Below are 17158 nucleotides of genomic sequence, written 5' to 3' on the forward strand. Positions count from 1 at the left end.
GGTGGATGGCAGGAAGTGATAAGGAAGGAATATTGGAGTCCCGATCTCTTAACTCTTAGGCAAAAGCCCTTTCTCTACCTGTTAAAGTGTCTCATTCCTTCTTTGGCCGTGCCAGGTGCATAAGGATTCTATGTATAGTCAGATACTACAAGTACTTTTCTTTAGCTGGCACTGCATTTAGATAAGAGCATGCTCTACTATCCCTAAGCAAAAATCTGGCAAACAAGAGACAGTGGAGGCAATGCTGGGAAGTCCAGAACCTACCATCATAGTAAGGATAAATTCCAATCCGATTCTGGTTCCCTCATCTTGACCCTGGACAAGGACTTAATCTTTCTGGACTTTCACTTGTGTATTCATCACATTTACAGTGTCTTCTGTGTTCAGGCAGTGTACCAGGTACTGGGGATACAACAGTGAACAAGAAAATCATAGATTAGTCCTTGTAGTGCTTATAATCATATGGAGGGAATTAGACAACAATCAAATAATTACACAAATGTTAGTTTGTATTGTTAAAAATTAAGTGCTGTGAGCTGGGCATGGTGGTCACGCCTGTAATCCCAACACTTTGGGAGGCTGAGGCAGTGTGTGTGGGGTGGGGAATTACATGAGGTCAGAAGTTCAAGACCAGTCTGAGCAACATGGTGAAACCCCATCTGTACTAAAAATACAAAAATTAGCTGTGCACATTGACGCGTGCCTGTAATCCCAGCTAATCAGGAGGCTGAGGCAGGAGAATCGCTTGAGCCTGAGAGGCAGAGGTTGCAGTGAGACGAGATTCCCTCATTGCACTCCAGCCTGGGTGACAGAGTGAGACTTCATCTCAAAATTAAGTGCTATGATGAAGTTAAGTATGTTATAAAAGCAGGCTATGGATCACTTGACCTAGTTGGGCTGTAGGAGATGGCCAAGGAAGGCATTTTCTGAGGAAATGATGGTTAAGCTGAAATCTGAAATAAAAATGGGAGCTAGTCAGTTAAAGAGGCGAGAGAAGATCATCAAGAAGATTCCGTGGCATATTTGAAGACCCCAGAGCAGGGGGAACATTGGAGAAGTGAAAGATCATTTTGCTTATTTTGTAAAATATGGGTGGTGATTATCACTCTTTAGTTACTATGAGAAATAAGATGATACATGTGAAAGTACTTTATATACAAGGGCCTGGGTGTATGCACACTCATAAAAGTGCTTGTGTTATAAGCTAGTATACAGTTGGATTGAAAGGAGTTGCTGGGACAGTAGTTAAGCCAGGACTTTGGGTTCATCATCTAACCAAAATTCAAAGCACCTTCTGACAGGGAAATCCAAGTTTTGAGACCCTCAACTTTGGAAAAATAATGTGTGCTTCAAGTCGTTTTAAAAAATATTTCAGGTCGGGTACAATGGCTCACACCTGTAATCCCAGCACTTTGGGAAGCTGAGGTTGGTGGATCACCTGAGGTCAGGAGTTCGAGACCAGGATGGCCAACATGGTGAAACCCCATCTCTACTTAAAAAATACAAAAATTAACTGGGTGTAGTGGCGGGCACCTGTAGTCCTAGCTACTCAGGAGGCTGAGGCAGGAGAATCGCATGAACCTGGAAGGCGGAGGTTACAGTAAGCCCAGATCATGCCACTGCACTCTAGCCGGGGTGACGGAGTGAGAGTCTGTCTCAACAATAACAAAAATTCAATAGTTGGGATGCTGTTATAATAGCTACAGTTTATTGTGTACCTGCTGGATGCCAGGCATTGTACCGTGTGTATGTGTTTTGTTGTAGCTGTTTTAAGGAGACTAGGTCTCACTGTGTTGCCAAGGCTGGCCTTGAACTCCTGGTCTCAAGTGATCCTCCTTCCTTAGCATCCCAAGTAACTGGAACTATAGGTGCCCACCACCATTCCCAGCCATGTTGAGTATTTTATATGCTTAGTATAGTGGCTAATACCATAGACTCTGGAGCTAGACTGCCTGAATTCAAATCTTGGGCAGAGTATTTATTTGTGCTTCTGTTTTCTTATCTGTAAAATGTGAATACTCACAGTACTTACTTCAGGTTTGTCATGAGGCTCAAATGATTATTATGTGTAAGCCACTTAGAATAGTTTCTGTCACATAGTTATATAAATGTTAGGTATTGTTGTCATTATTATTATCTTTTTAAAGCCTTATTAATATCACTATAATGATGATATGGAAGCTGTTGCTCAGAGAGGCTAAATGACCTCCCCAAGGTCACACAGCCAGAAAGTGGGCAAACTGAGATTTCCGTTCCAGACTGCATTCAAAGCTCAGACACTTCCCCACATTGCTTCTATGTTTAGGTTAATTTTGTTGGCTAATGCTGGGGATCTCAATAAATTTTTCTTCAACTTTAATTCTTTATCTGTGCTGAACTGAATGTTAATTTGCATACCCTTAAGGTAAAGGACCACCTTTATTGAACTTCCACTTTGAAATTTCCTGACTTCTGTGCAATGAAAATCTATGCCTAAAGCATTTCAGCAATGTGGTTTATTTATAGAGTTGTCTTCCGGTTCACGTGTACTGGGTCTGCTTTTGGGTGCTGCGTTTTCTGTCAAAGGTTGTTTATTTCTAACCCATTTTGATTTCCTGTTGCTTTGTGAATTGCTATTATGACCTGCAACAGGAACACCAGGAAACCTGTCTTAAATGGAGCAGCCAGATTGAGGCTCTGTCGACAGAAATAAAAAACTACACATTATTCTACAGCCATATTTGGTTATAAGTGTGAGTTAGGCATTGGTTTTATTAGGGAAAAACCTAGATATAGAAACTTCACTCTGAGCCAAACTTCTGTGAACAGTACCACTAAAATAGAGCTGGGCTATTAGCTCCATGTCCTTGAACAGTGACTTAATCTCTCTGAACCTCAGTTTCAACATCTAAAATGGGGATTATTGTACATTCTTTGTGGCATTATTGAGAGGATTAAGTGAAATAATATAATTAAAGCAAGCAGTCCCAACTTGACCTCAATTAATAGTAGCTATTGATACTAATAAAGAAGAAGAAAAATATTCCTTTTTTAAAAATCACATCTGTTTTTATAGACTTCATACACTGATCACTAACTTCTAGTATCCCTCACTGTTAAAAATTCCATCATGAGAAATTATTTGCCTTTGTGCTACTCATTTGCTTTAAAAATGATAATGATAGCCACTATTTATTAAGCTACTATATTCCTGGCACTATGTTAGTTGTTATACATGTATTCATTATTTAATTTTATTTTAAAGTCAAGGTTATTTTTATCATTGATGAGGAAAATGATGCCAGGAAAGAAGAGTTAATTGCCTCAAGTTGAAATTTACATCCAGGTCTGACTGATGTTAGGCTACCTTGTATATCATTAGTAACATACAAAGTTTCTTTATTGTGTCTGATCCTGGCATAAAAGTTTTTGAGGCCGGACAGGGTGGCTCACATCTGTAATCCTTGCACTTTGGGAGGCCAAGGCAGGTGGATAACCTGACCTCAGGAGTTTGAGACCAGCCTGGGCGATGTGGTGAAACCCTGTCTCTACTAAAAATACAAAAAATTAGTTGGGCATGTAGCGTGTGCTCCTAGGGAGGCTGAGGCAGCTACTTGGGAGTGTGAGTCATGAGAATTTCTTGAACCTGGGAGGCGGAGGTTGCTGTGAGCCGGGATTGTGCCACTGCACTCCAGCCTGGGTGACAGAATGAGACTCAGTCTTTAAAAAAGATAATAAAGATAATATTTTTTAAAAAGTCTTTGAAAGAAAAGGTGATAGCTATCAACAGGTATTATTTTGGGGGGCTCCTGCTGTTTGCCAGGCCTGTGTCAAGGGCTTTACCTGCATAAGCTCATTAATTATTCCCAACCCTAAGAAATAAGTACAATTATTCTCATTGAAGAGTTGAGGAAATCAAGGAACAGAAATATTTTGGAGTATTTAGTCAGTGATGGAACTAGGGTTGGCTTCCAGGTCTTCCTGACAGCAAAGCCCATGCTCTCATTCACTGCATTATGTTGCATCAAAATTTTAGGATGGGATTTTTTTTTTTTAATGAGGTGTGGGACTGCTATGCAAAAGAAGCAGCTTCCAGGTATTTGATACTACCGTAATGGTTTTTAATTTTTAGCTGAGCCTAGCAACATTATGGGAAGACACTATTAATGATTTATTTGTCATTTAGCTAGGGCTGTGTTTGTTCTATCCTGAGGTAGTTGTAGGTGATGGCATCTTTCCATGGTCAAAGACCTCAGTTGTAGAATGCCTAACTTGTGTTAACACAGTGGAGGGTGGCATTTTCCAGAGCTCTAGTTTCTATACCATGGAAGACCTCAAACCTCAATCATGCTTTAGACTCACATTAAAGGGCATTCTAATTGGTAATCAGTGCATAAGGAACCAAAGAAAATTTTAATTAAATGCTGTTGTGTAAATTTTCCAGTCATTTTATGCCTGTTGAGATGGTTTTCTTATTTAAAGTCCTCTTCTAGTACTCTGCCTTCTCTCTTTAAACTTTATCAAGATTTTGTGCTTTTTCTCATGTAAGGGTTTAATTAGCGTCATTACAGTTTTAGACTGCTACATGTTTGCTTAATGGGCATTTTGGTGAAGTGGAAAGGGCTTGGGGTTTGGAGTCCAAAGTGGACAAGTTACTTAAATCTCTGTGAGCCTCAGTTTCCTCATTCTGCAAAATGAGGCAAATAACATTTCTTCTAGGGCTATTGGGAAAAGGATTAGAGATAATGTATTTAAATTGCCTAGTACTTAGCTTAGTTTATAGGAGTTGTTTGATAATTGGTACGAGAATTATCTGAAGTTGCAATAAGGTCTCTTTTACTTAGATCTGCTTTTGGTCTTATTTTTTTAGTGGATGTTTCTAAGGATCGTCTTCAGTCATGGCCTTGGGGACCTTGGGATTCAAGTGCTTCCGCATGGTCCACCCTGCCTTTCGCAATTACCTTGCTGCCTCGATGAGACCTGTTTCAGAAGCTACACTGAAGACAGTGCATGAAAGACAACATGGCCATAGGCAATACGTGGCCTATCCAGCTGTATCAGTCCGCCATTTTGCTACCAAGAAAGCCAAAGGTAGAGACATGCGACATTCTCTCCTACTTCACCCCTTTCTTTTATTTGGCCCTTGAATTACAGCTGGCAGGTATCTCAGATGTACTGAATTCACCCCTTGCCAACACGAGGAAATGATGCCTCAGCTATTTCATTTGATTGCCCTAAAGGATTACAGTGGCAGAGATGGTGTTATAACCCAGTGCTTCCTTTCTCATTACTATGCTGCCTCATTTATTTTCTTAGTAGCTCAGATAATGCCTACTTTCTTTTTTTTTTAGATTTGGAATTAGAGGTATAAGTGCCAAGCAAGCCAGAATGCTTGTAGCAGGGATCAATATATTGTCTCCTTATAGGAAGATGCATGTTGGAAGTATAATTAAGACCAGAAGGTAGTCGGGCAAAGTGGGTATTAGAGCTGTGGATTTAGATGGATGATCTTAATGGCTTGTGTCATCCAAGAATGAGACTTTGATGTACTGCAGGTCTCAGCTTAAATGCTACTTCCTCTGGGAAGCCTTCCCTGACCTCTTAGACTAGGTCAAGTCCCCTGTTACCTGCACTCGTGCATTCTGTTATTTTACCTTTGATGCACTTAGAACAGCAGTGATTAATTAATTAAATATAAGATTAATCTATTGTTGATCTGTCTTCTGTGCTGGACCTGATGAAGGTAGGGTCTGTGTCGTTCTTATTTAGCACTGAGCAGGGCCTGGATATAGTATGTGTTGACAACTTTTGTTGAATGAAAGAATGAATGATAGAAAATTGTCAGTCAGACCAACAATTTGCAGTGATGGCTTAGGGAGTCCTCTCCCAAGAATGGCGCTAGATATATGCTGCTGAATATTTCCCCACTGATTCTCCTTTTCTGATTTCATGCAGACCTTCCCCTTTCTCTAATAGGAACATTAACAAATTGCTGAAAGAACAGTAATGCTTGGAAGACTTAGATTCTGTTAATAGTGTTAGTAGTAATAACCTTTGATCTGTTTTTTGCATTATATTTTTTAAAGTTTCCATACATTTACTAATTTTATCCTTATAATTATCCATTAAAGGAATTATAATTTTCCATTGAAGAAATCCGTATAATTATCTAGTGAATCCAGATCTTACCATTTTATAAATGAAGAAACTGAGATACATTTGTGAGAAACTTGTCCATGGTCCTATCTAATTAGTGGCAGAACCAGAAACTTGAGCTCCTGGTGTCTACAGTACTGCAGTTTTCTAGTACAGTATACAGTAACTACAGTGTGTAAGCAACATTTTTTCATATTTTGTGAGCTATTGAGTTTTGTCTTCTTTGATTGCCTCTTTAAAAGTTGGTTAAGCCAAGAGCTGTGTCTCACACCTGTAATCCCAGCTACTCAGGAGGTTGAGGCAAGGGGATTGCTTGAGGCCAGGAGTTCAAGAGTAGTCGGGGCAACATAAGGAGACCTTGTTTCTTAAAAAAAAAAAAAAAAAAAAAAAAAAAAAAAATACTGGGCCTAGTGGCTTATACCTGTATTCCCAGCTACTCAGGAGGCAGAGGTGGAAGGATTGCTTGAGGTGAGGAGTTAGAGGCTGCAGAAGTTGGATGTTTTATTCCTGACTGTTTTATTCCTGACTTTTTCTTTTAGATTTATTGGATTCTTCCTATTGTATTAGGGATGTTTATTCTTTGTCTATAATATGTGTTACAAGTATCTTCTTTGCTTTTTACTTTATGATGTCTTTGTTGAACATGAGTTTTACTATCATATTTTCCAGTCCTTTATCACTTGTGTCTTCTTTAAGAAATACCCCTCTATCTCAAGGTAATTTATTTCTGAATATGGTGTGAAGTAACCTAATTTTTAAAGTTTCCTTTCCAGATGGATAACAAGTTGTTTCAAAATCGTTTATTGATTAGTATTGATTAGCCTACTCTTTTTTTTTTTTTTTTTTTTTTTTTTGAGACGGAGTTTCGCTCTTGTTACCCAGGCTGGAGTGCAATGGCACGATCTCGGCTCATTGCAACCTCCGCCTCCTGGGCTCAGGCAATTCTCCTGCCTCAGCCTCCTAGATTAGCCTACTCTTTACTCCTGGATTTGTAGTGCCCCCTGTTGTGTTGTCAAGTTTCTTTATATGTATGCTATTGTTTCTGAGCTCTTGATTTTATTGAACTGCTTATCTCTCCCTGCACTAAATTTCATACTGCCTGATATACTGTCATAAAGTTAAATTTAGTGGTACAGATCTTTCCCCTCACCACACATATGCTTTTCTTTTTCTTCTTGACTTTCTCCTCTTCTTTATAAAATTTATGCTCATATTGTCAAGTTTTCTCCAGTCAGATCTTGCACAAGGCCAAGAGTGGTGGCTCATGCTTGTAATCCCAGCACTTTGGGAGGCACCCAAGGTGATTGAATTGCTTGAGCTCAGGAGTTCAAGACCAGCCTGGGCAACATGGGGAAACCCTGTCTCTACAAAAATTAGCCAGGTGTTATGGTGTACCCCTGTGGTCTCAGCCACTCAGGAGGCTGAAGTGGGAGCATCACTTGAGCCCAGGAGATCAAGGCTGCAGTGAGCCGTGATCACGCCACTGCTGTTCCAGCCTGGGTGACAGAGTGAGACCCTGCCTCAAAAAAAAAAAAAAAAGATCTTGTACAGTTCTTTAATCAGGTTTATTTCTGGGGGAATCCTGTCTTTTTTTGTCACTTTGTATGTATTAGTTTTTTGAGTTATATATAAAGAAAACTGTGTACATAAATCATAAGTTTATACTTCAGTGAATTTTCACCAAGTGAACACAGTCATGTAGTCATCACCCAAGTCAATAAATAGACTGTCACTTCTATTTTGGAAACATGATATGTCCCTTTGAGTTGTTACTCTCCTACTGTAAGAATAGATAACCCACTATATTGACTTTAACGCCACAGATTAGTTTTGTCCTTTGTGAAGTCAGTATGGATTTTGTGTCTGACTTCTTTTTTTTTTTTTTTTTTGAGACGGAGTTTCGCTCTTGTTACCCAGGCTGGAGTGCAATGGCGCGATCTCGGCTCACCGCAACCTCCGCCTCCTGGGCTCAGGCAATTCTCCTGCCTCAGCCTCCTGAGTAGCTGGGATTACAGGCTCGTGCCACCATGCCCAGCTAATTTTTTGTATCTTTAGTAGAGACGGGGTTTCACCATGTTGACCAGGATGGTCTCGATCTCTCGACCTCGTGATCCACCCGCCTCAGCCTCCCAAAGTGCTGGGATTACAGGCTTGAGCCACCGCGCCCGGCTTGTGTCTGACTTCTATTGGTAATAATCTGTTTGTGAGATATGTCCAGGTTATGCATATAATGGTTGTTTGTGCTTTTTTAAAAAATGATATTCCACTGAAAGTATATATCACAATTTAATATCCGTTTGGTAGTTGACAGACATTTGGGTTGCTTCCAGTTTTGAGCTAAAACAAATAATGCTAGCATTCTTGTAACGTGTTGTGGTACATACATGTCCCTTTCCCTTCTTCTCCCCTCCTGCCCCATTACCCTCCCTTTTCCTCTCCTTCTCCCCCTTTCATTGGATTGGCTAGGAACTCTAGTGTAATTTGAATAAATGTGATAGGTGGTAATAGGCATCTTTGTTTTATTCCTGACTTTGTAGGAAACACTTTTATATGTTAATGTTAAGAATTATGTTTGTGAATCATAATTCTTAACATTAATGTATAAGAAGTTAACATATAATAAGAAATCATATTACCTGACTTCAAATTATATACCGCAGAGCTATATAGTAACCACAACGGCATGGTATGGGCATAAAAAAACAGACACATAGACTGTTACTCCATTCTCACACTGCTGTGAAGAAATACCTGAGACTGGGTAATTTATAAAAGGGAAAGGTTTAGGCCGGGCACGGTGGCTCATGCCTCTAATCCCAGTGCTTTGGGAGGCTGAGGCAGGTGGATCACTTGAGGTCAGGAGTTCAAGACCAGCCTGGTCAACATGGCAAAATCCTGTCTCTACTAAAAATATAAAAGTTAGCCGGGCTTGGTGGCACATGCCTGTAATCCCATCTACTCTGGAGGCTGAGGCAGAAGAATTGCTTGAACTCAATTCAAGCAGGTGGAGGTTGCAGTGAGCGCAGATCATGCCACTGTACTTCAGCCTGGGTGACAGAGTGATACTCTGTCTCGAAAAATATAAAATAAAGTAAAAAGGAAAGATGTTTAATTGACATACAGTTCTGCATATCTAGGGAGGCCGCAGGAAACTTAGGATCTGATTCTTCACTGGGCACCCGGAGAGAGAATAAGTGCCCAGGGAAGGGGGAAGCCCCTTATGAAACAATCAGATCTCTTGAGAACTAATTCACTGTTACAAAAACAGGATGGGGAAAACCACTGTTATGATTCAGCTATCTCTACTTTCCCCACAACAGGTGAGGATTATGGGAACTACAATTCAAGATAAGATTTGGGTGGGGACACAGCCAAACCGTATCATTCTGTTCTGGTCCCTCCCAAATATCTTGTCCTCATAATTCAGAACACAGTCATGCCATTCCAGTAGTCCACCAGAATCTTAACTCATTTCAGCATTAACTCAAAAATTCAAGTTCATAGTTCATATGAGACAAGGCAAATCCCTTCTGCCCAGCCTGTAAAATCAAAAGCAAGTTAGTTACATCCTAGATACAGTGGGTGTGCAGGCACTGGGTAAATAAATGGGAGAAATTGGCCAAAACAGAGGGGCCACAGCCTCCGTACAATTCCAAAAACCAATAGGGCAGACATTAGACCTTAAAGTCCCAGAATGATCTCCTTTGACTCCGTGTCTCACATCCAGGTCATGCTTATGCAAGAGGTGGGCTCCCACGGCCTTCGGCAGCTCTGTCCTGTGACTTTGTAGGGGATAGCCCCCCTCCTGGCTGCTTTCACTGGCTAGCATTGAGTGTCTGCAGCTTTTCCTGGTGTACAGTGCAAGCTGTTGGTGAATCTACCATTCTGGGATGGAAGATGGTGGCCCTTTGGGGACTCTGTGTCAGATCTCTGACTTCACATTTCCCTTCCACGCTGCCCTAGCAGAGGTTCTCCATGAGGGCCCCGCCTCTACAGTAGACACATCCTCTGAAATCTGGGCAGAGGTTCCCAAACCTCAATTCTTATCTTCTTCACACTCGCAGGACCAACACTATGTGGAAGCTGCCAAGACTTGAGGGCTTGCATCCTCTGAAGCAACATCCTGAACTGTACCTTGGTCCCTTTTAGTCATGGCTGGAGCAGCTGGGATGCAGTCCCAAGGCTGCACACATCAGGTGGGCCCTTGACCTGCCCCAGGAAACCATTTTTTTCTCCTAGGCCACTGGGCCTGTGATGGAAGGGACTGCTAGAAGGTGTCTGGCATGCCCTGCAGACATTTTCCCCGTTGTTTTGATAATTAACGTTTAGTTCCTCATTACTTAGGCAAATTTCTGCAGCTGGGTTGAATTTATCCCTAGAAAACGGGTTTTTCTTTAGTGTTGCATTGGCAGGCTGCAAATTTTCAAATTTTATGCTCTGCTTCCTCTTGAACAATTTGTCACTTAGAAATTTCTTCTGCCAGATACCCTAAATCATCTCTCTTAAGTTCAAAGTTCCACAGATCTGTAGGACAGAGGCAAAAAACCGCCAGTCTCTTTGCTAGAGCACAGCAAGAGTCACCTTTGCTCCAGTTCCCAAGAATTTCCTCATCTCCACGTGAGACTACCTCAGCCTGTACTTCATTGTTTGTATCACTGTTAGGATTTTGATCAAAGCCATTCAACAAGTCTCTAGGAAGTTCCAAACTTTCCTACATCTTTCTGTATTCTTCTGAGCCCTCTAAATTGTTCCAGCCTCTGCCTGTTACCCAGGTCCAAAGTTGGTTCCACCTTTTCAGGTACCCTTATAGCAGCACCTCACTCTTCCGGTACTCTATTAGTATTTACTATATTAGTTTGTTCTCATACTGCTAATAAAAACATACCTGAGACTGGGTAATTTATAAAGAGAAGAGGTTTGATTGACTCACAGTTCTGCGTGGCCGGGGAGGCCCTCAGGAAATTTACAATCATGGCAGAAGGCACCTCTTCACAAGGTGGTGAGAGAGAATGAGTGCCCAGTGAAGTGGGGAGCTCCTTATAAAACCATCAGATCTCTTGATAACTCACTCACTATCACAAGAAGAGGATGGGAGAACCACCCTCATGATTCAGTTATCTCTACCTGGTCCCTTCCACAACACATAGAATTATGGGAACTACAATTCCAGATGAGGTGTGGGTGGACACACAGCCAAACCATATCATAAACCAGTGAAATTGAATAGAGAAACCATAAACAAATTCATACACCTACAGTGAACTCATATTTTGACAAAGATGCCAAGAACATATATTGGGGAAAGGATAATCTCTTCAATAAATGGTGCTAAGAAAACTGGATATCAATATGCACAAGAATGAAACTTGACTTCTGTCTCTCATCATATACAAAAATCAAAATGGATTAAATACTTAAATGTAAGACCTCAAAACTATTAAACTACTACAAGAAAACATTGGGGAAACTCTCCAATACGTTGGAGTGGGCAAAGATTTCTTGAGTAGTACCCCACAAAGACAGGCAACCAAAGCAACAATGGACACGTGGGATCCCATCAAGTTAAAAAGTTTGTACACAGCAAAGGAAACAATCATCAAAGTAAAGAGACAACCCACAGAATGGGAGAAAATATTTACAGATTACCCATCTGATAAGGGATTAATAACCAGAATATAAAAGGAGCTCAAACAACTCTAGGAAAAACTCTAATAATCTGATTTAAAAATGGGCAAAATATTTATATGTCTTGAAAGAAAACATATAAATGGCAAACGCGCATATGAAAAGGTGCCTGGCATCATTGATCATCAGCGAAATGCAAATCCAAAGTATAATGAGATATCATCTCACCCCAGTTAAAATGGCTTTCATCCAAAAGTCAGTCAATAACAAATACAGGTGAGGATGTGGAGAAAAGGAAATTCTTGTCCACTGCTAGTAGAACTATAAATTAGCACAACTACTGTGGAGAACAGTTTGGAGGTTCCTCAAAAAACTAAGAATAGAGCTACCATGTGATCTAGTAATCCCACTGCTGGGTATATACCCAAAAGAAAGGAAGTCAGTATATTGAAGAGATACCTGTATTCTCATGTTTGTTGCAGCACTGTTCACAAGATTTGGAAGCAACCTAAGTTTCTATCAACAGATGACTGGATAAAGAAAATGTAGTACATATGCATAATGATATACTATATAGCCATAAAAAAGAATAAGATTCTGTCATTTACAACAACATGGTTGGACTGGAGATCATTCTGTTAAGTGGAATAAGGCACAGAAAGACAAACTTTGCTTGTTCTCTAAGTGAGAGCTAAAAATCCAAACAGTTTTGTGGATCTAAAAATCGAAACATTTCAACTCTTGGAGTTAGAGAGTAGAAGGATTGTTACCAGAGGCTGGGAATGGTAATGGAGGGGTGGGAAGAAGTTGGGGATTGTTAATGGATACAAAAAATATATACAGTTGGAAAGAATGCATAACACCTAGTAATTAATAGCAAAACAGGGTGAATAAAGTCAGTGATAATTTAATTGTACATTTAAAATTAAAAGTATAAACTGAACTGTCTGTTACACAAGGATAAATGTTTGAGGGGATGGATATTCTCTTTTCCATGATGTGGTTATTATTATTACATGCATATATCAAAGTATCTCATATAACCCATATATATACTATGTACCCACAAAAATTTTTTTTTAAGTTTTTTTTTTTTGTTTTTTGTTTTTTTGAGACGGAGTTTCGCCCTTGTTACCCAGGCCAGAGTGCAATGGCGCGATCTCAGTTCACCGCAACCTCCGCCTCCTGGGCTCAGGCAATTCTCCTGCCTCAGCCTCCTGAGTAGCTGGGATTACAGGCACGTGCCACCATGCCCAGCTAATTTTTTGCACTTTTAGTAGAGACGGGGTTTCACCATGTTGACCAGGATGGTCTCGATCTCTCGACCTCATGATCCACCCGCCTCAGCCTCCCAAAGTGCTGGGATTACAGGCTTGAGCCACCGCGCCCGGCTAAAGTTTTTAAACAGAAAAAAAATTTTTTTGCTTTGCTATTGGTAGTCTCTTTTAAGCAAATATCATTTATCCCTATTTTGCTAGCAGTTGTTTCAGAGGGATATTAAATTTTAATCAAATGGTCTTACTGCATTTATTGAGATGGTCTTTTTCTCTTGTAATCTATTAATTGACTCAACATCAATAGTTTTTTATGATGTTAAACCACTTTTGCATTCTTGGTATGAGCCTACTTGCTTTTGATACATAATCTGTGTATACATTGTTGGATTTGGTTTGCCAGTATTAATGTAGATTTTTGGGTCTATATTTGTATGTGACATTAGCCTTGATGTAACTTTCAAGTATTCATAAGTATAGTTTTCTTGTATTATTCTTCTCTGGCTTTTATATTAAGACTAGCTTAGCCTCATATTTTGAGTTGGGGAATGCATCTCTTTTTCTTAATGGGATGGTCTATAAAAAATCAGGATTATCAGTTCCTTGCGTGTTTGATAGAACTTACCTGTAAAGTAACATGGATCTGGGGTGTGTGTGTGTAGGTAGACTTTGAATAATAGAATTGGTTTCTCTAATGATTATGAGACTAGTTAGATTTTTCTTTTCTTGATTTTAGTAAGTTGTGTATTTTAGGAAATTTTTCATTTTTTCTGACTTTTCAAAGTTATTGGCATAAAGTTGTCCATAATAGTCTCTTAAGATTAAGATTTCTACTGTTTTTATAATCATATCCATTTTTTCTTTCCTAATATTATTTATTTGCATCTACTTTCTTCTTTTCTTAATTGTTCTTGACAGAAATTTGTCAATTTTATAAACCTTTTAAAAGAGTCTTTGATTTTTTGATCTCTCTTTTTTGCGATTTTATGATTTCTGTTCTTTATTATTTACTTTCTCCTGTGTACTTACTCTCTATCCTCTGAGTTGGACAATTAGTTCATTACTTTTTGGCCTCTGCTGTTTTTTTAAACACTTTTAATTACAAACATGATGCTTTGATATGCATATGGTGAAATGATTACTTACATGCAAATTGGCATATCTATTACCTTACATAGTTACTCCCTCCCCCCCCACTTTTTTTTTTTTTTTTTTTGGCAAAAGCACTTAAAATCTGTCTTAGCAAAAAATCCAGAGTATAATACAATATTACTAACTATAGTCCTCAAATTGAACATTTGATCTCCAGATTTGTTCATCCTATGTATCTACTACTTTCTATCCTTTGAGTTATATCTCTCCATTTCCTCACCACCACCCACCCACCCACTGACCCCTGCTATGTATTATTTTATTCTCTGTGTGTATTCAACTTTTTTGTAGATTCTATATGTGGTTAGGCATGGTGGCTCACGCTTGTAGTTCCAACACTTTGGGAGGCTGAGGTGGGTGGATCACTTGAGCCCAGGAGTGATCTATTAAAAATACAAAGATTAGCTGGGTGTGGTGGTGCCTGCCTGTAATACCAGCTACTTAGGCGGCTGAGGCAGGAGAATTGCTTGAACCCCGGAGGGGGAGGTTGCAGTGAGCTGAGATTGCACCACTGTACTCTAGCCTGGGCAACAGAGTGAAACTCTATCTCAAAACAAACAAACAAACAAAAAGAAAAAAACCGCACAACTTTAAATGCTTACTATAAGGTTATTTATTTATTTATTTATTTTAGAGACAAGGTCTTGGTTTGTTGCGTAGGCTGGAGTGCAGTGGCACATTCATAGCTCACTGGAACTTCTGGGCTGAAGTGATCCTCTCACTTTGGCCTCCCAGACTGCTGGGATCACAGGTGTGAGCCCCTGTGCCTGACTTGAGTTTTTGATATTCAGTATTTTTATTACGGTCATTTCTCAATGTTTAAAAATTTTCATTATGCATTTCTCTATAGTTCATAAGTCCTATATTATTAAGAAGTGTTTAAAGTTTTTCAAACATGGTTGTTTTGAAGTTAGCTTAATTCTACTCTGTTCAGAGAACATGTTCTAAATGATACAGATTCTTTGATCTTTGTTGAGATTTGATTTGTGTGTGAAACATGGTTGTTTCATAGAAAGTCCAAATGTGCTTGAGAATAATGTGTATTCTCTTATTGCTGGGTGTATTCTATTTGATCAAATTTATTTTGTTGATCAACTTTTCTTTTTTTCTGTTTTACTTTTTAATTTGCTCACTTATCAGTTTTCAAGGAAGGTATATTAAACTCTACTAGTATGCTTGTAGACTGATCAGTTTCTCTCTTTTTTTTTTTTTTTTTTTTTTTTTTGGAGACAGGGTTTTTCCCAGGCTGGAGTGCAGCGGTGCAATCACAACCCACTGCAACCTCAATCTTCTAGGCTCAGTTGATTCCCCGACCTCAGCCTACTGAATAGCTGGGACTACAGGCACACGCTGCCATGGCTGTGTATTTTTGCATTTTTTGTAGGGAGTGGGTTTTGTAATGTTTTCCAGACTGGTCTTGAACTGCTGGGCTCAAGCAGTCCACCCACCTCAGCCCCTACAAAGTGCTGGGATTACAAGCATGAGCCACTTTCTTCCTTTAATTCTGTTAATTTTGAGGCTATCTTATTGATATATTTAAGCTTAGAGTTGCTATGTATCTTTCTGATAAATTGTTTCTATTATCATTTTGAAGTTGTCTTCATGATTTCTAATAGTGAATTTTGTCTTAAAATCTTTTTGTTTGATGATAATGTAGCTAAACCAGCCTTCTTTTGATTAATGTTTGCCAGGTTTATAATTTTTCCATCTCTATACATCAAGCTTTCTGCAATCTTATATAATTTTTAAAAACTCTTATGTTATATTCAACTAGATTTTTTAAAATCTTACTGAGCCGGGCGTGGTGGCTCAAGCCTGTAATCCCAGCACTTTGGGAGGCCGAGGCGGGTGGATCACGAGGTCGAGAGATCGAGACCATCCTGGTCAACATAGTGAAACCCCGTCTCTACTAAAAATACAAAAAAAACTAGCTGGGCGTGGTGGCGCATGCCTGTAATCCCAGCTACTTAGGAGGCTGAGGCAGGAGAATTGCCTGAGCCCAGGAGACGGAGGTTGCGGTGAGCCGAGATCACGCCATTGCACTCCAGCCTGGGTAACAAGAGCAAAACTCCGTCTCACAAAAAAAAAAAAAAAAAAAAAAAAAATCTTACTGAGAATCTCTAACTTTTAACTGTTCATTTTGATTCATTTATATTTATTGTACTCTACCAGTACCCAGATCAAAAAACAGAACATTCCTAGCATATCAAAAGTCCCCTTTGTGCTTCTTTCTAGTAAGTACTACCTCAACCCTTTGCAATTAAGTATTATTCTGACTTCTAGTAGCATGAATTAGTTTTGTCTGGTTTTTAACTATTCCATTTATATTTTCATATCTGGCCTTCGTACTGTACAGTTTTATATTCTTGTGTCTGGCCTCTGTGTTGAACATCATGTTTGTGAGACTCAAATTTTTGGGTGTAGTTCATTCTTTCTCACGGTTGCATAGTATTTCATTCATAAATACTACTATTCATTCTAATATTGACAGGCATATCTTTATTTTATTTTATTTTATTTTTGAGATGGAGTTTCGCTCTTGTTACCCAGGCTGGAGTGCAATGGCACGATCTCGGCTCACCGCAACCTCTGCCTCCGGGGTTCAGGCAATTCTCCTGCCTCAGCCTCCTGAGTAGCTGGGATTACAGGCACCCGCCACCACGTCCAGCTAATTTTTTGTATTTTTAGTAGAGACGGGTTTTCACCATGTTGACCAGGATGGTCTCAATCTCTTGACCTCGTGACCACCCGCTTCGGCCTCCCAAAGTGCTGGGATTATAAGCGTGAGCCACCGTGCCCAGCCAATATCTTTACATTTTTAATGTGCATATTTGGTTTTAAAAGTTTAAAGTTCAGGATATTATTTCCATTGTTTCTGGCTTCTGTTGTTGCTCTTGGAACGTATTCTAAGTTTTAATCCTTCGTGGATAATTTGTCTTTTCTCTTGGGCTTTTATAAAGATCTCTTTGTCC

At 39.5% G+C, this 17158-nt stretch overlaps 1 protein-coding gene across 1 annotated transcript in view; it reads left to right on the top strand.

Moving 5' to 3' along the window:
• MRRF (mitochondrial ribosome recycling factor) overlaps positions 1–17158 on the top strand; it is a 67454-nt gene that overhangs the window by 916 nt on the left and 49380 nt on the right. The window contains exon 2 of the mRNA XM_003925160.4: positions 4850–5070. Coding sequence (XP_003925209.1) covers positions 4878–5070 — 193 coding nt within the window. The 5' untranslated portion in view covers positions 4850–4877. The remainder of the gene's footprint in view (positions 1–4849; positions 5071–17158) is intronic.

This window comes from Saimiri boliviensis, chromosome 2, assembly GCF_048565385.1.
Source record: "Saimiri boliviensis isolate mSaiBol1 chromosome 2, mSaiBol1.pri, whole genome shotgun sequence".
Taxonomy (NCBI): domain Eukaryota; kingdom Metazoa; phylum Chordata; class Mammalia; order Primates; family Cebidae; genus Saimiri; species Saimiri boliviensis.